The sequence below is a fragment of the Labrus bergylta genome, chromosome 16 (assembly GCF_963930695.1).
Source record: "Labrus bergylta chromosome 16, fLabBer1.1, whole genome shotgun sequence".
Taxonomy (NCBI): domain Eukaryota; kingdom Metazoa; phylum Chordata; class Actinopteri; order Labriformes; family Labridae; genus Labrus; species Labrus bergylta.
Window position 1 is genome coordinate 14,162,995 of NC_089210.1, and position 27,413 is coordinate 14,190,407.

Consider the following 27,413-nt stretch of genomic DNA (forward strand, 5'->3'; position numbering starts at 1 on the left):
TGGAAGTGATATGAGGCCCTGACATGAAAACAGGAGGGATGTGTGTGTGTGTGTGTGTGTGTGTGTGTGTGTGTGTGTGTGTGTGTGTGTGTGTGTGTGTGTGCATTGCAGTGGGTGTTTAAGGGGTAAGGGGGGCTGGGGGAATCCAGGGAGGCCCAGTTGTTCTAACCTCTGACCTTTCGGCACGCTCCAGGGCCTCCCAGAAGCCACTTCAAATGCAGCCGGCATGGGAGCCCCCCGTGCCACGAAGAGAAAGAGAGGAGAAGCAGGGCGGGTGTGTCTCAGCTGCCATCACTGTCATAAAGATGTAAGTTGACTGAAAGTTCCTCACAAAACAAGCACTTGATTTGTTTCTGCTACTGTTTCTGTGATTCTGTCAACCACGAGTCACGTTACGATGTGGACAAGTTGTTTTCTCCATAATGTGAATACATGCATACATTCTGAAATTGGGTTGACAGTTCAATCCTGTAGACCTCACACTAAAAATATATTGGTAGGTGCTTTAATCCTGTCAAGTCTCAGTTTTCAGCTCTCATGTCTCTCTGTGAACCACATCAATGGAGCTTTAGCTTCAGAAAAATCTTGTTCTTCCCCTCTGCAGCTTCTTCCAATTCTATACCGAGGGTGCATGATGTTACTACCAGTTATTTAATGGGTGCTGTTTTTGATATAAATATATACTGTAAGGTATTTTTGGGCTGCTGCCACCTGGGGGGGGGGGGGGGGCGACGACATATATATGTATTCCAAAGTTTGCTTTTCTCACTTCAGAGCTCGCTTTCACTGTAAGAGATTTCACTAAATGGTGATTTTGGAGGCAAAGATTGGCTGCAAAGCAGAAGATTGTCACGACTGAACAACTGCCAGGTGAGAGGGTTCAAGAGGTCAATACCACCTGAAAATATCCCCTGCCATGCAATTTTCCTCAGGTCATAGATCTAATCAGCCCTTTTTCCTTTTTTTTCCACTGTGTTTATACTTCTATTTCTTCCTTTCTCCCAGCTCACAGTACAGCAAGCTTCCATCAAGCTGCCTCTCTCTTACTTGCTGACCTGCAAAGCATCAGACATCCAACAACAAACTCCAGAGCGTGTGTGGTCTGGTTAGTCAGGGCTCTGCGGTTTAGATCTGACCCAAGGAGTATGCAGTGCAGTGGGTGAGTGGGTGGGAGGCAGTTTGATGAAGCTGCTGTGCCAGCAGGAGGAAACGCGATATCATCCGTGAGCTGTCAACCTTCAGTGAGAAAGCAGACCCAGAGCACAGTTGTCATGCCAACCCTGTCCTGCCCCACTTGATCCCCCAATTCTTCTCATACACCCGTGTCTATATCTGGCCAATGTAAAAAACACCTGACAGTTGACGGGAATCCATCATCAATCTTCCTGACTGATTACATAAACCTGACTGAGCAGTCAGACACAGCTTGTACAAACATAAACATAAAGTAAGCGCTACATGCATTGTATTGATTCACTGAACATAAGGGAATTCCCTCACAACTTTTGCCTCCTACAACAGTAGCTCACACTTCCAAGAGACTGAGGGCAGATTGCACATTTTCTTTGGCTTTGTCAGCAAGCCCTAGCCACCTTGGCTGGACTGACTCTTCCTGGGTCTTTGCTGGCTGAGAGAGCTGTAACAAAGACGTAACAACTACAGAGAGGGGGAGAGAGAGACTTGAATGAGGGAGAAAAGTACATTTACTTGTGCACTGTAGTTCAGTCTAGTTTGACTTTATGCCTCTTCTAATCTACATAGCAGAGGGAATTTCATAGTTTTTAATCCTGCATTAATTTGACAGTTTAATTTACCTACTTAGCAGACTAAGATACCCAATACCACATGATGTTGGTTGGTGTAAGAGACTCTTGCAATCGCTATCGCAAGAAAGAGACCTCATGTCGATACCTATTTCCAGAGCCCATTGTACCCCTACTGTACAATGTATTGCGCTACAAAAAAGTACAGTAATATATATTGCTATAATGTTCAAATTAGGGAAAATTATCAAGATACAAAAACAGAAAAACATATGCATAGCTTCGGTGTTGATTCTGAAGAAGCCTTTCAAACAAGAGGTTAAAGTTATTCATGACCTTCAACCAACCTTCAGTTTCCTTCTGGACAGCGCTAAGAAGAAATATGAATGAACATACCTGTATCAGTGATTGTACCATGTAGGCCTACATTTTTTAAACCATGCATTTTGAAAATCTATACAGCATAATATGACACACTGAAAACAACCTAACAATCAATAAATCCAGAATAAGCTACTTTTCCATCAGCTTCATTATAAAAGCCCTGTGTACAATAGTAACATACTCCTGAAAAATGGATGCATCAGTATAATAAATCTTGTACTCATAATTATATCAGTCATTGGGGACATTTAATTACAAGATTATTTTATACTTTCTGATAATTCTTCCATACATATAAATAATTTTGGGATTAAGTTTCACGACTTTGTACACCTATGTATTATGCTTTTCTGTATTGACAGTATAACAGAATATAAGAGAAAGAAATAGAGAAAAAAGAATGGCCCTTCCAGCCACCCCTTGGGCTGCTTGTTGTTTCTCTGCACAATTTGAAAAGTAGCAGTTCTTCAGCCAAAAGAGAAAAACACATGATGCTAATCATTACTTTGGGCGGACCAATTCAAGGGCTGAGACAGAAAAAGAACTAGCGAAAGCAGCGCAATCTCTTACATGTGTACCACCATGACAATAGTCACGGTGTTATGGCACTGAGGATCTGAGGATCTAAGACAGAACCAGCTGAGAAATAAAAGGATCTATCAAGATTAGAGGTTGTAAGCACTAACACAAATACACACAGCGCGAGGCAATAGTGTGGTCAGAGCGGGGGTAGGTGGGGGTATTAGGCACTTAGTCCTTCATTTCCTGTGAAGGCACGCTAAAGAAATCAGCAATGTGCTGCAAATGTTTCACAAACAACTGCTGGCCATATTGATGATCACAACTGGCAAAATTCCCCAACTGGGTTGATTTGGGCTTGACACTCGACAGATTGAGCTGTGTGAGTCTCTGTGTGCTCACCATTGCACATGTCTAACTGTCATACTAGTCATCTGCTCGGAGCTCTTTGCATACACTGGGCACACATACAGGCACACACACACACAGAGTGAAATATTGACACAAGCTGCTGGGAGCCTGGCTGTTTTGTGCAGCAAAATGCAGGCAAGGCCTCATCTTTCAATCATCCAAATCTTGGCCTCTCTGGTTCTGTTTTGCTTAATGTCTTGCTGCTTTTGAGGGCCTGAATGCAGAACACATGCTGAACGTGTGCACTCATGATAATGCGAGGCCGACTGGATGGAGGCATGTTGTCGTGCATGCATTAAGCTTGTTGGGTCTGGGATGTTGGTGCAGGCTCTATGGGAATCAGAGGAAACAGGTCTTCAGCTATGACCACCAGATTATCAGCTTCTCGATGTCGGTCGGCCCTGGAGAATATCTCAGTGACAAATAATGACAGCCACCGTGAATTCTGGAGTCAATGAGCCTAACAAATGTTAATAATGCAGCCCCTCTAGCCGTTGCCCCCTTTTCAGCCCCCAACCGCCGGGACCATTGTAGCAATTAGTATAATGAATGTGGTTTTGCTGGTAGGTAATCACATACTGTATGGCACAGCCCCCTCTCCCTGCATACAGGCACTCAGCTATGAATGCTTTGGTTTCATTACAGTCCAACCCCGAAAAAAAAAAATCCACTCACTCCCACTTGCTTTCCCTCTCTCTTTCTTTTCCTTGCGAGTTTGCCTTCTAACTCCTACACCCTTCCTTTCCGCTCCGTTCAAATCTAAACAAAAGACACATCTGGTCCGTCTCTTACCCCCCTTTTCTCCCCTCTCGCTTTTTCTCTCTTTAACTCCCTCCTTGTCTCTACTCAGAGTCTTTATCAACTGTTTCTATCAGCGTAAGAGCAGCATTTTGTTGGTGGGAAGAGCTGGGTGAAGGAGCTTTGTTAGAGGGTCAACCACTTGACTTAAAATTGTTGCTGGAGTCTAACTCGTTTGTGAAAGACGCCCGCTGTAGCACACAACCTCATGTATACAAACTGCTGACCGCCTGTATATTAATCTGCCTTCGCGAAAGACTTCTTGAAAGTTATGTTTTCATCGTTAGTAAACTACGACACTCAATCCCAAACCTTTTTCATCTGATGAATCCCCACAGCCTGTCAGACAAAACACCACATCTTCACACCGCTCGCCGTGTTCCAGATGTGTTCACTTGAGTGGAATTTCCAACCGGATGGTTTTGAGGACAGAGACTATTATTGGAATTGTTTTATTTCATATGAAAAACTGTCAACATTTAGGTTGGCTTTTCCTTTAGCAACATTTTTGAATGTTTTATTTACACTTGTTTTTTTTTTACCTATGACTTTCAGCTTTTGTTGGTTTCTTGATGTTTGATAATGCTTTCTGAAAAAAATATTGCTTGATTCCTACTAACTTATATTCAACAAGTACAAGTCATTTTGGCCTCACCTTTTGCCATATGCACATTACACAACCTGACTTCTGCAGGAGGATTCTCTGTGAATCAATAAATGACAGGTATTTCTAAATCTCTGCAGGTTTCATAAACTGTGCAATGCCTGTAAAAAAAAGTAAATCTGACTGGCAATATCCATTTAGTCTGTCTCACAAGCTGAAATAGTGAGGCTCACATTATTCACAAGTATTGATTGTCTACTGTAAAGATAACCTCCTGCATCTGCTGTGCCTGGTCAGAGCCCGTGGGGAGTCTCTGTTCATCAACGAGCCAAGTAACCGACACCGTCACACACAAATAAGGCTGCAACTGTGCAGAGCACACTTCACTAAAAGTCTTTCACATCTGTGTGTGGGTGATCGTTGTTTGTACACAGTTGGGCATAAACATGTATGCTTTTACATGCTTTCAGAAATATTTGCACCCCTTTCAACTTTTCATCTCCATAATCACACACTAAACACACTTTAGGGTTCAATTAAACTGTCAATCTGTCCTTAATAAAAGGGTCATCCAGGTTACAATGACTAACAAAATGTCTCACATCTGCCCTTTAAAGCTGTCAAACTACAACGGACAGCTTCACATCTGGAACCAAGGTGCTTTTGAAGAGCAATCTTCTGCAATTTTAACCCCTTTTCTTAACCTTGTATCACTCTTTTTCCCACTCTCTTCTCAGCCTCAGCTTTCTTGATTTCTCCCTCCCTCCCTCCCTCCCTCAGTTTTATATGGAAAAACATTCCTGGTGTTCTACTCAGCTCAAGTGAAACCTGGTGCTTATTTTCAGTACCCTAAATTGATAGCAAATGTGAAGACAGATCCCTCCTCTCGTTCACTCTTCCCTCCTTCCACCCCCACCTCCTCCCTTTTTGGCCTTAACAGTGAGGATACGTGGAACATTTTCATGACCACACTGAACCCTGGGGTTTTATGTTTTTGAAGGTGTTCCCCTTTATATTCAGCTGCATGTGTTTTTGTTGAATTTCTGGGGAGAGAAAGTCTACAGCCTGAAAGTCTTCATATGAGCAGGACTGAGTCATAGACTTCTTGTTTTTCAATAAGCCCCCTACTGCACCGTGGAAACCAAACCTGGTTAGCCTCAGCTGTCTTTACCCATAATTCAACAACCCTGTGTGTTTGTTTTCGCTTTCTGCCTCTCTCTCTCCCCCTTCCTCTGCTTTTCTGACTTGGTAAGTGAAACCCTAACTGCTCCCTTCATTTTGATGCAGCCAACTGAGTTGTGTTGGACCAAAATGCCCTCTTTTGTCATGGATGTGTGCCGGGGAGGGAAACTGAGCCTCGTGGATCATTCCTCTGTGGGTGAAGCTTATAATGGTCTTGATTAGAAGGGGGGGGGGGGGGGGGGGGGACCCTGCACGGTCCTTGTGAAGTCTGTTTTGTTTCATAGTAAACCTTTAGTCTTGGTGGGTGAAGGTGGAGCCTCTGAACTGTATGAAACCATTGTGTAAAACTATAAGAATTAAAGAAGTAAACCTCAGTTTATTTCATATTTTTGAAAATTGATAAAAACAAAAACAAAACGTCAACAGAACACTGATATATCACATACCCTTAAAGAATGTTTAGTTCAATCTATATTGCAATTCACATTTCCTGAAGTTATGGACCAAGGGTTTAACTTATTTGGATCTAAATGTAATTTTTACTCTCTACTTTCTGCCTTTTGGTCTCTTCACCTGGAGTAAGTATCCATCTCTTTTGCTGCTTGATGTGGTATTCTCATCAGTTCTTTGCTCTGATTGTTTATTTCTCTATAACTTCTACCCACTACAGGCTATAATTCCCATCATGCAGCCTTCGGTTGCTCCTGGGCCTCTCAGGAGGATGGTGGTAGGCTAGATGTTGGTTGCTCAGCTCTGCTTGGACGGAGAGCCAGGCCTGCCTGTTTTTATTGGCCAACTTTCAGCATTCCCCATGTCTTTGTGCATTTCAGCTCCCTGACCTCAGGAGACCCTTCACGCTACTGTAAGTTATACTCACACCAGGAGCACAGATGAATCAGGAAGGAAAGCTGAAAACCTATTGGTGCTTGGCTGGTTTCTACAGGCACATGTAATGAAAAATACAGGCTTGCTGCAGCTGCCACAGCAAATCAATGTAAACTCTGAAACATGAGACGATGATTCTCTTATATTTTTTGAAATGATGATCATTGGTATCTCTCTTTTAAATCATTAGAAATAAAGTCATTATGTTGTTTAACTATGTCTGAAAATATGAAACGCTTTCAACAAGTTTCTGACAATCAGCAACTTCTTTAAAATAACTTAATAATTTAAAAGATTATTTTAATTGTATAGTCATGCTCAGCTTAAATTAAAAGATAGCAGTCAAAAATAAGTTCCGCAATTACAATTCAATGCCTTCTCAGTGGAGATGAGTAGTTGGTGAAAGTGTGTTGAAATCCCCACTGGTGCTCCAAGTGGCACAGTCAGTTAGGGGCTGTGGGCTTCTGTGTGTCACCAAGTGTGCAATTACTTGTACAGGCTGAACAGTATCTTTTGCTCAAAAAGCATTGTTAGCAGAGTTGTTCATAGGGCTTCCAAGAAAATTAAATTAGGCACTAACAAAGTTAGAGGTGATAATTATAGACTCATGCTAACTTTCTGGTAAGGGAAAAGGGATGGGCTATGGTCTGATTCCATCTCACTTCAAATGTGCCAATATCTATGTTAATTAACAAGAGATGCAACAATTCTCAATATTATATTAAGCCATTTGGTAATCCAAAATTCAATTGTGAATTTAGTTTTTTTTTAGTTAGGGGGGTGGGTGCATACAGCAGGCTTCCAAAAAGACAAAGCACCGTTTGAAACAAAGTAACCATACACATATAAACGCTTTTTTGTGACAAATTTCTGTGTGAAAGTCTGCGATAAAACATAAATACATATATGTTGAAATGCTGAAATTTCTACCTAATTGTACAGCAGATCTACTTGTCTCAAATTCAAAGCAGCCTCCTCTTCACTGAGACTATACACAATACACCAGGAATACAAGGAGAGGTTGTTTTGCTTAAAAATAAAATAAAGAAATAGTAATCGTAATAATAGTAAAGACCGAACATTAATCCATTATGAGCGCTATGCAACATAAAAACATGACAATTTGGTGATAACTGCAAGGTTAGTTAGCAAAATGGCAGCTAGATTCATGCATGACAATCTTCAATAAATATCACAGTTATATGCTTTTTAACAAAACATGACAGCTTGTCCAATGACTGAACATGGTTCATTGACTACACAAGCAACTTGTGTCACTGTATGTTGGCAAAACAGTGTCAGTGTCACCTCGCCCTGCTGCTCTTCATTTCGTCACCTTGACTGACCTCTCATGCTGTTTAGCAACAGTGGGGAGAAAAGTTCCGTGCAGACTATCAAACATCTAGAGGAGCAGCAAGGGGACAAATGATAAAAGAGAGAGTGTTGCAAGTTAAGAAATTAAGAGATAATGCATGCACAAGATTAGGAAGAGGTGTGAAGGTGATTAGGGTGAGAAAGAGGAGGGAGGAAGGTTTTCATTGCCAAATTAAGGAACAAGTAGTGCCTAGGGGCTGATCTAAACAGGATTTACCTGTTGCCGTCCCAAGGTGACTCACTTCACTCATTTACTAACTGTGCTGCAGGGTCCAAACTCCCAAAGACCTTGTTAATTAAGGTGCAAAACATTCCCTATGTGTTTGTGTGATAGATATCAATTTGCAGCCTCAATCTCCTTGTATAAAACTCTCTCCGTTTGGCTCCTTTTACTGGATTATTTGATACTGTCACCCCAAATCAGTGTCTCATGAACTCCCACTAAACAAATTTGGCTTTTAAACATTACCAAATGTTATATTGCTCTTTTTCCAAAGAGGTCTGTAATAGCAACAGGAACTCCATCACCCTTTACTGTACTGCCTTGCAACAGAGGGCTTTTTATTCACTGGGTCTGGTTTGAATTATAAAATAATAAATTAAGACCCTTAAATAAAGAAATCATAAAACCAAGAATCCTCAAAGCAAAAAATTAATTTCAGAGGCAGGGAGGTGGCGGTAGAAAGTAAAAAAAAAAAGGGGGGGGGGGGGGGGGGGTTCCTTTAAAAAATAAGGCCCCTCACTGGGTGAACTGTTTTTGTGGATTTTCACGCTACAGGGCAGACCTCTACATGTAAACAAATTCAGAACACACGCAGCAGCAGGTAATGGCTAGATTTCATCCTGCAGGTAAAGATTCTTTAGAATAAAAATTGTTTAAAAGAAAAAAAAACTGTCAGCCTCAATCAACATAGCTGGGAACAATGTCTGGAGCAGCTCCATCTTCCAGTACATGTGCAATGAAATGGAGACCAAACAATCAAGCCCCCCCAACCCCACCCTGCACCAAAACAACTTCTATATATCCCCTTTTGCCATTGGAATGATTGTCAGGATGATTTACACACAATAAAACAAACAGGAGTCCCATTGCAAACGGCAAGAGAAATAGATGAGGATTTGGAAGAGGCCGGGGACAGAGGGAGGAGAGATGGAGTAGAAAGAAGAGGGGGTGAGGGCAGGATGAGGATACGCATGAGGAGAGAGGGAGGGAATGTCGGAGGGCGGGAGTAGTTTAGAGCAAGAGAGTGAAAGTTGTCATAAAACGACAATAATAAGAGGCCTCAGTGCCACCCAGTGACCACATCAAGCCTTCTGTAATGACAGGCTGTGCAGAACACATGTCCGCCTGACTGTGGGAGTGTGTATGTGTGTTTTGTACGTGGCGCGTGTTTGCCCTTCTGTCAGTGCTAAAATACGGCTTAGCTGACCGAGTAACATTATTCTTAACATGGACACATGCACAATATATTGTATACACCACAAAGCAACACTCAGACTGCACAAAGTGAACACATGCAGCCTTTAATTTAGGCTCTTTCACACTCCACTCGCTACATGTGTACATAACTGTACAAATTCTGAAACATAATTTCTTATGCTGTATTCCTAACACAGTAGTTACCAACCTTGTAATCTCTTGTGACAGGTGTATAGTGAGAGTGAGAAGTTTAACTAGAGATTTTTCCTTGGAGTAGTAAACGTGGCTACTGCTGTTTATAGCAAGAAATGTAGAAAGAAAATAAACTGCAATTGGTCAGATATTATTTTGTGTAGCATAAGTCCTTATTTTTATTGATCTTTGCACTCATTCCTCCTTGCCTCCTTGCCGACTCAGTCAAAAAACTTGACACAAGGTCTCTTCTTTTTATGAGATACTTGCTTTGGATTACTTGTTAGCATAATGGCTATACGATGAATCTGCAGACCAGCCAAGTATGTTATTAACCACCTTAGCTTCTGGTCTTTAAACACCAAAGATAAGGATCTAGCGATAAAACACCATATTGTATTGATTCCACTTCCTATTAGGAGCTAGATAATCGTGTCTTTTTAATAGATAAATAGGCTGTGGCTAAAATCTCACTCTATATTGCGCTATAATTACTGTTGACTAATTTTACTTGTGTGTAAACGCTGTGTGTGTAAATTTGTCGTGCCCTCAAAATTCCACAACGGAATAAAAAGGATTTTTGCGTGCCTGACATTCTGCTTACAATCTAGCAACATCATGTGCTTTGGAGGCTAAAATTATGAGACTAAACCTGTCAGGGTGTGTGTGAATGCATGAACAAAGGAGAAATTGTAGATCCTGTATTCATGGGAAGTGTTGTCACACTTTCAGACAATACAATACGAATAAGAAGAAACCTCTGTTTATATCATGAGGGGGACAAAAACATTTTTTTTTCAGCCAAGGAACAGATGAAATACATTCCAAGCAAAACCAAAGCATGTCCAAAATGAAATCAGCAAAGTTTCACTCTCGAGTGTGATAAACAGTGTGTGGAGGACACGACTGTTTACCAGAGCAGACCTGGACAAAAGAGCCAGACAGGCAGCAGTGGAAGGATGGAGAGACTTGAGCATAAGAGAGAAAAAGCCTGTTCTTTTTCACAAACACCTTATAGAAAAAAAAAAAGCCTGACCACAAAAGAAGCTCTGTGCTTGAGGCTATTTCAGTTAAGAGTTCTAGCCAGGACAAATCCTCTGAGAGCACATGTGAGATGGAAAGAGAGGAAGAGAAAATGGAGTATTATTTGTTTAACAACTTCCATGAATCAGTATTGGGAAAGAATGTGCTCAATTTGGCTCTGTTTATTTTGCATTAGGATTTAAAATATGTCAGGATTACTTCATCACACATCTAAAGCCCAATAAAAAAGGATATGGGCAAAAGATTAAAAGTAGGGAACTAGTTTTTTTTTTATTCTGGTTATGTGTAACATATCAAATATTTCTCACTGAGATAGCAGATTCAGCAATGCACAGTGAAAAGGACATGAGCCCAAAAACATGTTCCTGTGCCAACATTTCAGCTTCAGTCAAAGTCGACATCAATCAACTGTTTCAAATATGTATTTGGCAAATCGCTGTTGGTATTTTAACACTTTCTATTACTTATAGCAAGTTGTGTTAACTGTTAATCCATTATTTTAAGGTAACTATTTTGGCTATTCATCCATTACCTTTAGATTACTTTATTTTGTGTACATTTTTTACATTTATCCAACTATTCATGACTTTAGATATGTGCTAATACCACAGTTAGGGTTAGCAATCACTGATATACAGTATCTTGTCTTGTATGATCCAGTCAGACTAAACTGCTAGCTGTTTGTCTCTACAAGTGTTGTAGAAATATTAAATGCGACACTGGTCATGCAGGGTTAACGCTCATGGTTTCTTTGGTTTTCTATTATTATTATTATTATTATTTCCCTGAGAGTCTGTGAAACAGCAGCAGTTGGCCATCTTTGTTTTCCTGGGATATTTATGGCTGTTATTATAACAATTTCTCCATGTATCTGCAAAAAATGTGTGGCATGAATTCATGCCCAAAGATAAAATCGTTTGGTTGATCGAACAGAAAAAAACTTTTAAGTGTAAAAAGCTGAAAAACACAAGTCATCAGAATAGCCTGAGTTTTCCTATAGTATGAAACCCAGATGAAGTCAATAAATAAATAAATATAGCAAGTATTGGAAATGCTCTTTAACCAAAACCTTATAGATAAAAATCTATCAGATAAAATCCAAGTGCAGAATAAAAGCCAGATTGCTATGATTCACAGTCAGCTCAAGAAAAAAAAAAATCTTCTTGGAGGGAGTGTGGCAGAAAGAACTCCCATTCTCCCTACCTCCCTGGCTGCTGACTACCACTCGTCTCTTCTGCTCAGATTTACTGCTCTTGAATTGTTTGCCCTTTGCTTTTAATGGCCATCTCTAGATCATCAGCTCTTAAAATAAACACCCAGGCTTGGAATATCTTTCCTGCCACCACTGAAGCAGAACACACTTAGAGGGACTGTGCCTTGCGCGCTTCTCTTTCTGTCTAAGCGTTTATTCCATGTGTGTGCTCCCCTGTATGTTTGGACCGCTGGAGGAGAGCCTTGCATTAAAGCTGCTCGGCAGAAGAATGGAAATTCAAGTTGGCCTCAGCAGCAGGGTGGTCTGTGCCTAATAATACACGAATCAACTGTTCCGCAGAAGAGCAAATAAAAGAGTAGATTAGCTTCATTTCTGCTGCTGAGAGGGAAATCAGACACAGTGAAAACATCTTCTATTAGGTGTAATTGAAATAGTCAGTCCTATAAATTTCCCAATTTGAAAGAAATCTGCACATAATATCTGAGCAGTATAGGATTGTGATGAACTTTCAAGATGAAATATATGGTTTAAGAACTTTCTGGTTTGTGGTGACAGATTGCAGCCTGTCAATGACCAGTGAGGAGGACCCTGATTACCGACTCTTAGTGACATGCGCACCCCGCAGACTAATCCCAGGACTCATGCCTGTCACAGAATAGCTGGGTCATATCAGTGCATTTACACTTTCTGCATGTTGTTTTCAAATGCGGTTGCTGCTCTTCATGTGTACATACAAGGCCCACAGGCATCAGGTGTGACAGGGGTTCAGGTGCTGGCTGAGTCCATTGAGGACTCTCATGTGCTCTGCAGCAGACAGCGTTTGTTGTTGACTGGCCGGCTTCTATGGCCCACATGAGCATATGCATGGAAGCACACACACACACACACACACACACACTCTTTTAGAGCCCATACACAAACAACACTTAAACAGTCCTATGGACTTAAAGAGAGCCACTGGGACATGCGCTTAAGCTTTCAAGAGGAGAAACAGAATGCATTTGAAAAATAAAAGCATGCTCCTGTCAATAAATTATAACAGTTTGCAAAATATAAATCACTTCTATGTTTATGGAAAAGAGTTTGTTTCATATCATTTCTGTTTTGCATAAATTGTCATAACATACGTCTTCCTGGATGCATTACAGCATAATGTTGAATAATACACAAAGACATATGCAAGAGATGAATACTAAATTCCTGTATTTCGGTCAAAAATCAGAGCCGCAGATGAAGGCTATGGGGCAAGAAGAAGCTATAAATGACAAAAAAAAAGGGAAAAAAAAGTGTGCAATCCTTGAAGCAGAAAATATTTGGTTGGCTCAGAAAAGTTGTTATTACCGTATTATTCATTCAATGTGACAGCTATAACAAGGATGTAAAGCCAGTCTCAATATAAAAAAAAACATTCAGTGTCCCTGCAGAGGGGGCCCCTTTGTATCACAGACTTCAATTCTTTTTAAATTGCCAAAGTTATCCGAGCTGCCATCTCAAAGGGTCCTCAGAGCTTCGCACAGGATACAATTCATGAGTAAGCCCACTGGACAGAATTAAGCAGACAAAATGTGTGAATAACATTAAGGGGAAAATCTGCTCTAAAATTACTGTTTGACATTTTCATATGTCTCACTTGGTCTGCATCCAATGACAAGTGTTATATATATCCAGAAATAACGCCAAGAAAATCTAATATCCTCCTTTTCCTCAAAGGAATTTAAATGTCTTTGAAGCTATACACACTCTGACTGCAATAACCCCTAACTTCCCGACTTGCATTAAATCCATAGCAGCTACCTGTAATGTTACTTTGTTCATGCACAGTCCTGATCATTAACTGTTAAGGTTTCTGCTTATCCATATGCATAAGCGTGGGGATGCCCTCTATAGAGAGAGAGAGAGAGAGAGAGAGATTTGAGTGGATTCCTCTGGCAGAGCTCTGCGCTCTGGTTACCCACATAGTGGGCCGGAGTGCCACGGAAACAGAACAACACTGCTTTGCCCCTCACAGTGCCAACCAGGCCAGTCACTGACACTCCTTGGACATCACCCAGGTAAGGTACACTGAGTTTAAACAACAACAAAAAAACAAAGCTGTGTAGCCATGGCAACACTCTATTCAACTGCATTTTTAGAAAGCTAGCCAACGCACAGAAAGAGTAGGGCCGTTTACGCAAAACAGAGCAGTTTCCTGCTGATACGGAATGCGAGTCTCATCCAGGACATGACCATATAAATGAATACAACTAAAATATGATATTGGAAATGTGTTGTTTTGATAAATCAACCCAAACAAACAATGTAATTATAATCTTCTTTTCCCATAATTTTTCCATATTTCTATTGCTCACTAGGGAGGAAGGGAAAAAACAACTGTTGTTTTTCTATCTTTTATGAAATGTAATCATTGAAGCTGCCAATAAGAATTCAAATGAGTTTGAAATAACAGACGATCGAGTTGAGCACTGACAGTTGACGGGTATAATGAGAATGTTACTTTCACAAAATTATACCCGTGAAATGGAGCTGGCCGGCCATATGAAAAAGCAAACAGACGGAGAAACTGAGCGGAGGTGTCAGGTGATTTTTTATTATTTTTTTTTTTTTTTATTTGAGCAGGAGCCCAGAGCTGGATGAAGCCCTGCCCTGGAGAGAGTCTTTAGAGTAGGTGTGAAGGAGGGACACCTGAATGAAGACCAAAGTATGACTCTGAGCTAAGTGAAGCTACGATGCTGTGAAATGGCCAAATCAACTGTGATAGAAGGGGAAGAAAAAGTTATAGGAAAATGTTTTTGTGCCATTTAAGTCAGCCTTTCAAAATATAATATTTTAACTATAAAAGAATTAACTGTAGTTAGCACACAAACAGCAACAGAGAAATGTGTTTCCGGTAGTTATTTTTATCAAATCATTCTAACCTGAGTGCAAAGAGGCAGACTACAGTGCCACCAAACACAGTCTCCTTTATTCTCTCCAGCAGCTCGTTCAAAGTGTAAATCCCTCTCTTCATTTCTTTGTCCCTGTCTGAGCTCCGAATTTGCTGTTCAGCTGCTCAGAGACATGGCGACTTGATTTATTTATCCATCTCCCATTAATTAGAACATTTGCACTAACAAACACGGAAGCAAGTGGAAATTAGCGCCTAGCTACACCCACCTTCCCTTGACTATCGGCTCTCAGGGTGCAGGCTTTGGAGAAAGCACTGTGTTAGACACGCAGGTGCATTTGTAGACATCCAAGCACATTTAAGATGATGTTAGTCGGATTAAAATTCACAAGAATAAAAATCTGAAAAAGCTTAACAAATCTTTACAATACGCAAACAAAATAAAAGCCAGTCAGAAGCTTTATTTCTATGCTTAGCACCAAGAACAGGACCCCCTCTCCTGTAACCTCATATATATTCACTCTGTTATTTAATAGAACAAAAGTGGGACTCTCAAGGCCATGGGTGGACTTATGAAAGGGAGAAAAGAGTCCTGCTCCTGGTCCCGGCTGAATAGGGGCCTTTCACACTTTGAGAGGCCTGTTTACTCTCCCTCAATAATGGCTCTAATTTTCTGATCATTATTGAGTAATTCCATCCACCCAACACCCGGCGTTTAATGCTTTCTCCAATCATTTACAGCACCGGGGTCTTGTGTTTGAGAGGGGCCTCCAGTTGTGTCCTGAACGACGTACAAAATATACGTTCCTCATTTCCTCTGCAGTCCTAAATACTGACAAAGATGCAATGAGAAACATGCGAAGACAAAAAGTGTACTCACATACAGCGAGAAACAAATCAGCATTGTTTATTTACCACTGACAATTTTTTCACATGGCTCTCTCCTCTGATTGGAGAGGAGCAGCGCTTTATCCTCCATTTTGTTTTGGACCTGAATCCAGAGCCGAAACCATTACACTGACTAACAATATTGGCTTCGCTAAAAATCAGCGGAAAACGTTTTGAATGAAGGAAATAAAAGAAAATGAACAAATTATGGCAGGTCACAGGGTGGCAATTTTACTCAGCCACATCTCGACAAAATAAGATCCGAGTGTATTACGTTGTGCGTTCGCTTTCCGGGCACCCGCAGTGAAAAGCAGCCCTAGGAGTGGTGGCAGGGGCGTAAAGGGACGCTCAGAGGGGAAGACGTGGTAACTGAAAACAAGGATACGGGGGAAAATGTTAAAATGAGAGAGAAAGAAAGGATCAGAAGGAGTGACGTTGGCAGAGACTGTGTCAGTTTGAAAAGCTGGCACCTTCTAAACAGAGCTGCAGCTTTGGGTGCCAAATGCTGCCAACCAGCCCCACAAGCCTGAATATCTGCCCTCCCTCTCTCTTTGTTTCAGCGAGGCTTTTTGCATCATCTTTATTCTACGCTTTTCTTTTTACTTTATATCAGCACTCAGTATCATCCAAACAGCGTTGATAGACATTCATTATCATTAAATGAGAAAATAAATAAGGCATGTGAAGAATCAAAAGGAGATATTAATTCATCTGTTCATTTTCAGTCTTCATTTCAAGGATTTTTATTTGGGGTGTTTTTATGTGGAAGGATTTTGTTAATGTATCATTGTTAATTTTTGCTTTTGAGAGGGTTTTGAATAAAAAACAAAATTTCACACAGAGACTGGGGCTCTGTGCTCAACGGTGTCTTGGTGTTGCGGTCCTGTTTTCCGTATGGAAAGCGCTGTCCCAATTACAGGGCAACCTCGCCGCGCTCTGCTCCACTGGGCCGAGGGAACAAGGCGCGAAGCGGACTGATCAGAATCTGGCTTGCTGGGAAGCGGCCCAGACGCTCTCTTTTTCCTCTCCTTTAGAATCATATACTTCCTCCTCCTCTCCTCTCCTCTCCTCCTGCTCTTTTCCCCTCGGCTAAAGCGGCTGAGAAGCCAAGCCACCCCTCTTGTGCGCACACACGTATGTTTTTTAGGGGACAGACAGATTTCAGGTCTGGCACCTGTACAGGGAGAGAGATGACCGGTCATGCTAATCCACACAGAGAAACCAGACCACAAATTATACATAAATAAAACAAGAGGAAAAATGTGCTGTAATCTAGTGTCACTCTTTTTTTTTTAAGGAAGAAAATACAATCAAGACTGCAATTAAATGACTACAGCTATTTATTTTATGTTAATTTAATTTCATGTGTTTACTGAATTTACTAATGCCAGTTTTAATTTATGTTATATAGTTATTAATTGTCTTGAGAAAAATATAAACTGTATTTGTTAAATGTACCCTTTGCTAAGCAAGTATAAAAAAAATAGAGATACAAGTTGAGCTGCTAAATTGCTGAAAGACACCATAACATGTATTTATTCTCCTTAATTACACAAAATAATTAAAAATCACTGTACAGTGAAATTAGGAAATAAAGCTAATCCATGTTCCCCACAATAGGCACTTTCTGGTACAAGGCATTTTTCTATTTGCAAAGCTAAGACCTGACCTTTGTTTCAAAATTAGGCTTAATTCAATCATATACTCAGTCTTTTGTGTATCTCTCCGAGTATTATTCACTAAACTGGATAATTACAGTGAATTTGGAGCAGTTGGCCTGCTACCAAGCCCAAAGAGCTGCTAGAAAGTCGGACCTTAGGAGTAAAGGAAAGTTTTGAGAGATCGGTTAAAAGGAGGTCAGAAGATCGGGGCCACTCGTATGTTGGTGTTCTGTTCCCTTCTCTTCACCGATTTATTTCAAGGCCGTGATCACAATGGAATAAACTGTTCACTAGCATTTTCCCTACACTCTTGCAGTGCAGTTTTCTTTTCTCATCCCCTCCCTCTATGATACACTCGCTGCCAAAATAGACACTGGAAAAACTGGGGGCTCTTAAAATGGGTAATGTTGGATCGTTGGAGGCCCCTGTGCCTTGGTGCATATTTAAAACACCACAGTGTCACTGATGCTGTCCTCCATGAGAGGGAAGCTTGTTGAAGCTCAAACTTCATTGGGCACATTATTTCAAATGACCAACAAAGCATAAGAAAGTTTCCGTTTAAAGTGTCGGGGCCAGCAGTGTTTTTCACACCATGTGGCTCCCTCGGTGCCGACACTCTCCGTTTCTCTGTCGGCCCGGGTTACGGACCAGTGCCAGAACATTGGAGTACAAATTTTGCATTCCCTCCAGAAATTGTTGTTATACACCACTCACTGTTAAGCAAAAGAAGAGGTTTTATTTCTACTTTTGAATCATTATGTTTCTCTCATCTTTTCTTCTCTATACACTTAATAACTGACAGGACCACATTGCTTGACTGTACAGACAAATTATTGCAGCTACACTCTCACTCTTATCGCACATTTTCTGCTACCACAGTGCCATATTCATGCCGGTGAGTATAAAGACAAAACTCCACTTCGTCTTGATTGGTCTCTTTTTCATTATGTAACTGCATCTGATAGCTTTACCTCCATTTGAAGCTCAGGATACTGGGCATAGCAGATAAGATGTGTTTGATGGATTAGCGTGACGTGAAGGCGTTAAGTCTCTCAGTCTGGCTGTCTGTCTCCCTGTCGATTCCTCTCTTTGTTCGCCTCTATTATAAAGTCTCATGGCCATTTGTAACAGCAAGACTACACACAGTAGACACATTGATGCATAAATGAACATCTTAGCAGCACCATAGCAGAATGGAGATACAGTACAGTCTGGCACACACAACCAGTTTGCTGTTTGACCTGGCCCTCTGGTCGGTCTGCCTTCAGCTCAGAGAGCAGATATCGAGACTAAAACTCAGAAAAAAACACATTTTTATCCTACCAGCCTCAGCAGTAAAAGCTGAATGAGTCAGCTTGAGTTGAAATCATGACCAATGCTGGAACTGTGTGAGCTTTCTGATGACTGTGCTTCATTAGACAAGGGATTATGGCCCATAATGCCCTAACAACATGAACTGATCAAGGAGTCTCTCGAGGAGAAAGGACTTCAGTACCCAACTGGCAAACCAGAGTTTAAAAAAAAAAGAAGAAAGAAATGGAATCAATGATTAGATAGGATCCTTCCTCTCTTTCACCCTCTATCTCCTTCACATCCTTCACATCCCTGAGCCATTATAGTTATCATTACCATCAGATGCACCGGAATAAATGTAAGGAATATGAACCACTTTTGTAGTCGACTCATCAGTGTGCAATGATAATATCATGATCTGTGTGTGCAGCCAGGTAATTGTCAAAAGAAAAATGCTCTTTTCTTTGCAGAGGAACTCTTCTTTGCAGCTGTATAGCAGAAGCGCAGATCTAAGAACAGCGGCTGTGATCTGTCCCAGCTTTCACTGCCTCGTCTAGAAGGGCCCAAGTCTATAACTGGACAAAAGCAGGGACACATACTGTACTGTAGGCAAGCAGAAACAGAGGAGGGGGTTAGTGTGAGAAGGAGAAGGGGGAGTGTGTATCTCATGTTCTGTCAATCACGCCGCTTGAAAGTAGAGCCCCCCCTCCCTGCAGCTGGCGACAGTGACATCAGTGGGACAAGAGAACTGAAACACCGCGGCAGGGAAGGGAGGGCAAGACGACTGTGGTCCAATCATCAGGCCTGGCAACTGATAGCTTCCGCAAGACACAGACACCCTGGAATGAGGAGCTAAGAATACAACTGTAACGCTGCCACCCTAAAGGTTAGAATGGAGCCACAGCGTGTCTGTCCTCTGTAAACTCTGGTTAACCCCAGTCAGCCTCAGAAAAACAGAGCAATTCCAGCTGATACAATAGGATGTTTTCACTTGAAATGTTTCTGAATGTCTTCCCCTTTCCATTCTAGGCGTACATGAAAAGTGATGTGCAAAATGCCTTTCAGGTTTCTGTGAAAACGCTGAGCAGGATCAGAAAAAGAAAGCACTCTGCCTCTCACAGCAGTTGACGTGAGAAGATACAGCTTTAAATGCACAAAGCTTACTTGGACATGACAACAAAAATGGACGCAATTTCCTCTCGAACACATGCATCTTGCAATCATAAAAAATGCTTATATTCAATTAAGGGAATAGTGTGCTCTTGACTTAAGAGCAATATTGTACTAAATAACAATATACGTATACAAAAAAACACAATTCATTAAGATGAGGGCTGGCCCAGTGTATTTACAGGGGATGATTGGCTGCTGGAATCTGGCACAGAGTAAAAAAAAGGCTTTACTCGGAGGGGCACCAGGCTGCGCTGGGAGCTAATCTGAGCCGTGGTTCGCCACGGCACATTCTGGAACAGGAAGGAACGCTCATGGAGGCCCCGCAAACTCAAGCAGAGTTACACACTGGGCTGAAAGGAGCCTGGCAAGGGGTACTCTATCACAGAGGAGTGTTGCACCTCCCTGCCAAGGAGGAGAATTAAGGTCCTGTAACTGTATGCCAGTCTGTGGTCAGAGACAAAGGATAATAGTAAAGGGCAGAGAAAAGCTCTGTGACTGTGTGAAGAGAAGTACGTCTGACTCCAACTGCAAACACCTAAATTACGGAAACACAGAACAAGCCTGTATCTGCAAAGTAGCTAAACATTGAGAAAAAATACCAGCACTCTAATGAATCTTGAATTAATGCTGCTTAGACTTGAGACAAAGCTGAGCTTAAATTATGATTATGATCCTGAACGACAGTAAGAGCTCATATAGAGAACATACACATGTACACATCTGAGTGGCTGTCTGAATACCCTTGTAATATCAGTGAGGATCTATCAATAGTTGTGTTCAATTTTTTTTATTTAAAGATATCTTCTAACCAATTTTACATGAATGTTAAGATAGTCAGATCTCCAAAGCTCTGAATGCTATTTGTTTATCATTTAAAAAGAGGAGTTTTATTTGAATCATAATTCTGTTTATTTAAGTAACACTTCAGTAATAAAAACATTTAGAATTATAGAAATACATTTTAATAACCATTGGAAAAAACTCCTTGTTTTTCAAAAGAGAAAGGTTTTTAAAGGGGAGGAGCTAATACAACATTTGTAATAATTATTTATCAAAAATGTATTACTATCTTGAAGCAAATTAGACTTGCTTATTAAAAAAAAACATACAAAAGTACTAAATAAAGTATGAAATTAAATTGATATCAATATATTTTTTTTAATGATCCTGTGAGTTTATTTAGTCCAACAGACATTTGTCAAACAGACTTCCAAGAAAAATACATCTGAGTTTGAATACACATCCTTCTAAAATATATTTGGCCACATAAGAAGCACATGCGCTGAATAAAGTAAATATCATTTTATAAAAACAGATACAGAGAAACACTTTGTGTGAGAGATTGATACAATCTGGTAAACAACGAGTTGTGTGTCCACTTGTAAGTGTGTGTGTGTTTGTGTGTGTGTGTGTGTGTGTGTGTGTGTGTGTGTGTGTGTGTGAGTGTGTGTGCAGAGTGGTGTAAAGCTGAGGTGGCTGAGGCTGCAGACAGGCTGACTTTCCCTGCTAACTAAACTACCTGGGACTGTTCCAGCTGTCACTGCACTCTTTAGACCACAACACAAAAGACCTCACGGAAACACATCACACTGCTACTGATACACACCAATCTCAAAATAACACACACATGGATTACAGACATGTGACAAACTGCTTCACACAAACACACGTATGCACATGCATGCACACACAGATAAACAGGTTTGCAGATGCTTTTGTTTACAGATGGCACTGGAAAACATGCACATTTGGATTTAGACAAATTTGCACACAAATACTTGAACAAATGTACCAACGCAAACATATCTCTAGGTAAACATGGGTTTAAAGCCTGACTGTCAAACTCTCAGAATCTCTTTAAACCAGATAGAAACATCCCTCTGAAAGACATTTTTTAGAGATTACACTGTGCAGACTTTCCTTTTAAATGTCAAGACATGAGTGCTATCTGTCCTGTTTGGATTTATCAAAGCCTGGCACAGACTCAGCTGGGTACATGGTGAAAGGCAGCATCTAATCTGTGACTCACATGCCAAGGTGTGTGTCGCACATGACATAATGCCCTGTGGACGTATAAATGTAAAAAGTTGTAATGATGGATGCTTGTGTAGAATCTAACAACATACCTGGTGTGTGGACGAAGTAGGCCAGGTAGAGGTCCAGCTCCTTGACCGTCACTCCAATGTGGTGCGGCTGGACACACAGGCCATGGTTGGAGCACTGGGGCGACTTGACCAGCCGCTCTCCATCCGTGCTCTCCAGGGGGCTGCCTTTGAACAGGATGACCATCACTAGGTCCAGCCGCCACACCTTGTCAGCCTGGCGGAGGCAGTCGATTCGTCGGATCTTGCCTTTCTGGTCAGGGTTTGACAGGACGCAGCAGGGGGGCTTCTTCCCTGTGATGGTGAGCACAAAGTCCTCACGGAACTCAGGCCGGATGTCCTTGCGCAGCTTTGCCAGCAGACGCGAGGCCCACTTCTGCTTGATCTCCGGCTTCTCTCCCAACAGCTCATCCTTCACTGCACGCTCTTCATCCTTGGTCATCCTCTTTTCGTGCTTCTTGAAGTACTTGCGCTTACGGGCCTGCAGGTTGAACCAGGTGTAGGAGAAGGCACGTACATGGGGGAGGAGGGCCTCAATGAAGGGATGAAATTCATCCTGTGACAAGAGAGAAAGGCGTCATGTCAGAAGGCAAAAAACAGGCTCATAATTTATCCAGAAGCATGAAAACCATCGGAACGTTGTTATACAGAGATACTTAAAAAGTCATAAAATATTTAAAAAATAACTGATAACATTTTTGTAATAAGTAAATATTAATTACAATTATACAATTAATTAGAATCAAATTACATATTCATTTGAATGATTAATTATTTTGAAGTAATTAAAATTATAAGTTTTCAGAGAAAAATGTCAAAAATGTTTTATCAATACCATACAGATTAAAAAAATAATTAAACAGCAATTTAAAGAAATTAACTTAACTGTTAGATCTAAAACCTTTTTTTAAATATTGACTTAATAAAAAGGCATTCAAGATAACACATGCAAAATAAATGAACTGAAATCAAAAAGCAACTAGAAAGCTGAGCCAAGTTGCACTCCCGCTGCTTTTCTGTAAAGGAAAAGTTATTCTGCTGAACCATAATACCTTCACTACATATCTCTGGGCAACAAAGCCCAGATCTCGCCACAGCGTTCCTGTGCCAGGGTCACCACCGCCAAGCTTTGCCGCCACAAGACCACTGTTGAAATGTGCAGCTAAAAGATCAGCCATACCATTTCCTATCTGCTCTACCATGCAAGGGAGCTCCAACCAGACTCACATTTCCACAACAAACTGAAGGCAGAAAGAAATCACCACAGAAAACCACACAGCTAGAGGAAGACAGACGGCCTGGTAGTTACCATTTTGCACTCTCATCATAAATTTGGCACAGCTTTTAAAGTGAAAAAAAAAAAATCTCCTGCACCAGTTTTTTTCCTCCCGAGCTCCCCAATGTAAAGCAAGAGCTGCTTTGGCAGGCTGTTGAGAATTAGCAGATGAAAAAAAAAAAACTTAGGGAGGGGGTTGTAAAAAGAAAATAATTAGCAGAATACGCTGCTCACTAAAAACAGTGGGCCAAAGTTAAAAAAAAACAACAAAAAAAAAAGATTTAAGGAGCGACAAAATTCAATGCCGCAGGACGACTGCCAACAGCTCTTTGGAAAAAAAAAAAAAAAGAGGGAGAAACTAAAATTTTAAACTTGTAACAAAAAATAAAAATGTGATATATTAACAGAATCACTGTTATAGAGAAAAAGAACTTCGGGAAAAGATGCACTTAAAGTAAACAATCCTTTACGGATTCCCAAAAAAAAAAAAAAAATGAACCTTGAAGCAAAAAAAAAAAAATCCTTGGCAAAGTGTAATTGGTAGTGGTGTCTGTTCTGATCCCTGGGCCCGGCGCAAGACTCACACACACACACACACACACACACACACACACACAGATGGGGGGGCCAGGGAGAGCAGAGCAGAGAATAAAGAGAAAAAAAAATAGAGAGCCGAATCAATGTTGGACGAGCGCATACGACCGCTGGCAAAGCCAAGTGCTGCTTCTTTTTTCCCCTTTTCTCTCCAACTCTCTCTCTTTCTCTTTCTGTTTCTCGCTCGCCGTCTCTCGTCCTCTCCACGTTCTTTCCCTAACCATTGCTTGAGTCTTTGCCAACACGAGTAGGGCCCACCTATTTGGCAACAAGATGCCTGTAGCCCAGCCAATGCGTTAGCTTCAAGAGCTGGAAGGGAGGGAAAAGAGAAGAGGAGAGGGGGGGCTGTGGTGGCAAAGAGAGGGAGAGGAACAGAGCGAGCAGGAAAGAGAGAGAGAAAGAGAGAGAGATAGAGCAGGAGGGAGCAGGTGGGAGTGTAAGAGAGCGAGCAGCCTTGTCCGACGCTGCACAATTTGCCAAATCGACAAGTTCCACTCTGACACGGAGGCAAAGTTCAGGGGAGCAAGTCTTCTCCTGCACCAATCCCCACAGCCCTCAGCCCGCCTCCATCTTTACTATGGCCGCCATCACCTCGTATCCCTCGTCCCCCGCCCTCCCCTGCGCTCCTCTGTCTCTCTCTACCCTTCTCCGTGCTTGCATAATGCCACCTTGGCAGAGGATGGCACAGAGAGGACACACAGCTTCAGAATCCCTCCAGACCCCACCACCAGCAGCTGCTCATGGGTTTACCACAGCAAAACAAAGAGGGAGAAACAAACCCAGGCAGCCACACTCCTCTGATTGCACGCACACAAATCAATGACGAGATGATGCTAAATAAAGAAATGATTACAGAATTTAAAGGGGGAGGACGCAGAATCTGCCTCTGCTGTAATGAACAGCGCTGAAACTACAAGATAAATGGTCAGCGAGAGTGTATCCCATGAAATCCCCATCCCAAAATTAGCTCTGCACCTTCCCACTGAACCTTCTGGGAGCATTTGGTGTTCGGTGTATGTCGACAATGCCAACATTGGCTGCCATGTTGCTTTATTGTGAAGCATGGCATTCAGGGTAGCACCTGCTTCAGACAGACTAAGGGCACAAGAGCTGCTGAATCATAGACCGACCACAAGAGGAGTTTTGTGACTCCAAAAAAAAAAAAAAAACTAAAAAGACATGGAAAAATTCTGTGCTGTTTACGTAATCCACATTTCTGCCAAGGATGAAATCCAAGGCAACAAAATCTATTGAATACAACAAAACCCAACAAATGCATCTGCAAGAAACATGTGGAGCTGAACCCTTTAGTCAATTAAAAGAGTCGATCCAAAGAACCTGCAAGAATTTCAACGGGAGACTAATTGTTTCAATCATCTTTCAAGCAGTGCAAAACACTTCCCGGGCCCAATACTCTCAGAAATGGGGATTTTACGCTGTCCTTTGCAATGCATAATGTAAAATTAATATCTGTGACCTACAGAAAAAAACAAGCAATTAAAAAAGAATTCCCATGGACACTTCGAAGCTCGATCCAAAGGCAACTGGACGAGGCTGAAGAGCTTCAAGATCCACAAGTCCAGATGCCTTTGGATCGAGCTTCGAATTTACCATGATCCGGATGAGTGAGAAGAACCTACACAAACACCATGGACACTTGAAAATGATAAGATAACATCCAACTTTTAGGCATTTTACAGCTAAAATGAACACACAGGAGAGAGCTCATTCTAATTCTAATCATGATATTCATTCCCAGCAGAAATTGGGAACAACTGTTGGTCTGAGCCCCTGGATTGTGAAGACTTGAATCCTGACTTTGTCATTTGTGAAAGTTACTTAAAGTGTGAACCAATAATGACACTGTTTTTTTTTACAGCTTTAGAATAATGGCCGAGGTTACTGAAGCTCTATTTAACATGTCAGTTTGCATGATGCTAACAGACAAACACACTCAATACCATAATTATCCCTTTAATAAACATCACGGCCTCCAGCCTCACTCCATCTTCGAGTCATAAACATCAGCCTAATGAAACAGACTCCCACCCTTCATCTGTTAAAACAGTGAAGGTTTAATAGTGTTTGATCGATGCCAACGTGTGACGCACTTTAAGATAAAGCACCAAAAGCAGCAAAGGGGGGGGGGGTCCACACATGTCATTGTGCTTTTATAATGCATGTGTGTGGCGTCAAAGTGAAACATGTTTCTGTCAACACCTGCAGAAAAAAATGAACTGGCACTTCAATTTGAATCCCCTTTTCTGCTTTTCAGTAGAAATTAAACGTCTGTTTAATCAATTAATTGTTTAATTGTTTAATTGTTTAATTAACGATCACCATTCATATGTCACCGGAAATTGACTGGGGGGGGGGTGCAAGTAAATTTCCTTAGCCAGCTATTCTAAGAAAAATAAAGTTTATTTTCATAGTTTATATAGGTTTCCAAGAATAAGTGTTCGCAGATAATTTACTAATCTATAGGGAGAAAAACTGTCACTCAAACGCTCTCCGTGAGTGAGATGAAGATGTCTGAATAATCTACTGCGTCACACGAGGTCTACATATTTAATGCGACACAACGTTTTAAAAAGTAGGCCAAACAACCGACATAAACATATCATGGGGAGTGTCTCTGGCTTTATCTCCTTACCTCGAAACTAAACAAAAGGCTTAATAAGCTTGGCCTGTAGCTCTCAGTCGTCATTCGCAGTAAGCGGTGTTTTCTAATATCTTCAAACAATCAGTGTTCAGCACGAGCTTCCGCTGTCATCTCACCTTCACTTTAAAAGCCCCAGAAAATAAACTGTTGCTTCACCAACCTGAATGATGCATTATAAGTCATTTCATACCTGGAAATACAAATAAACTAATAATAACGAATATATATCTCTGTTCATTGGCTGTTCAGCCTACTCTACTGGATCAACACGATTTAAAAGAAACGTATTATTCCACACCACCATTTTTAACAATTAGGCTTTACCTACATTATCATCAAGATTGAATAAACAAGGCGCAAAAACTCACCCAAATCAATTAAAAATGCGCCATCACTTTCACCCTCTTTTTCTTTTTCCTGTAGGCTATCTCTCTCTCTCTCTCTCTCTCTCTCTCTCTCTCTCTCTTCAAAAAAAGAGAGAGAGGGCACTTAAAAAACTTGATTATAGTGACATCACAAATAAAGTCTTCCATGAATATAGGCTGTTAATAGGCTGGATGTGGAAAAAAAAGAAGTTTTTTAAACGACGGACTGGCACCGGCACAGTTAGATTTGGCGACTAAAATCAGACGTCAATTCACACAGAAAGAGGAGATGCAAAACTTAGTTTATGCTCCGTTAGAGTGAACTGAACATTATTAAAATCAAGCAGTCCCCGGTAAATAATCCATAACCTGGTAAAAAGCTCCAGATATGAAACATCCTCAATAATTTATTCATTCGTGTGTAAAAAAATAAATATTTTTTTATCATGATCTCAAAGCTCTGTTCCGATCTTGCCCTGGAATATAAAATATGTGTTTTGATGGTTTTTATTTTATATTATGAGCCTATTCAAAGATCACAATTGAAGCACGCACCACAAAATCACCTTTTCTCCGCAAAAGCTTCGATTTCACTTTACAAAATGTGCTACCCAGAAAACCCTCTGCTGAATTTCAACAGTCCATGACGAGACAAAAGAAATCATTTTGAAGCCCTTTATTTTCCAATTCTCTGCACGTCTGACCGAGACTGTGGAGTTGGCTGCC

General features: G+C 41.1%; 1 protein-coding gene across 16 annotated transcripts in view; it reads right to left on the reverse strand.

Annotated features, from left to right (window-relative positions):
* The window catches only part of nfixb (nuclear factor I/Xb), a 129,650-nt gene that overhangs the window by 64,688 nt on the left and 37,549 nt on the right, over positions 1-27,413 (reverse strand). For 7 of the 16 annotated variants that reach the window (XM_020650473.3, XM_020650475.3, XM_065964453.1 and 4 more), the window contains one exon: positions 21,815-22,346. In XM_020650473.3, coding sequence (XP_020506129.1) covers positions 21,815-22,346 — 532 coding nt within the window. Of the gene's footprint in view, positions 1-21,814; positions 22,347-22,842; positions 23,055-23,099; positions 24,158-27,413 lie in introns of those variants that run through there. The other 9 variants (XM_020650474.3, XM_020650482.3, XM_065964452.1 and 6 more) reach the window with 8 other exon arrangements.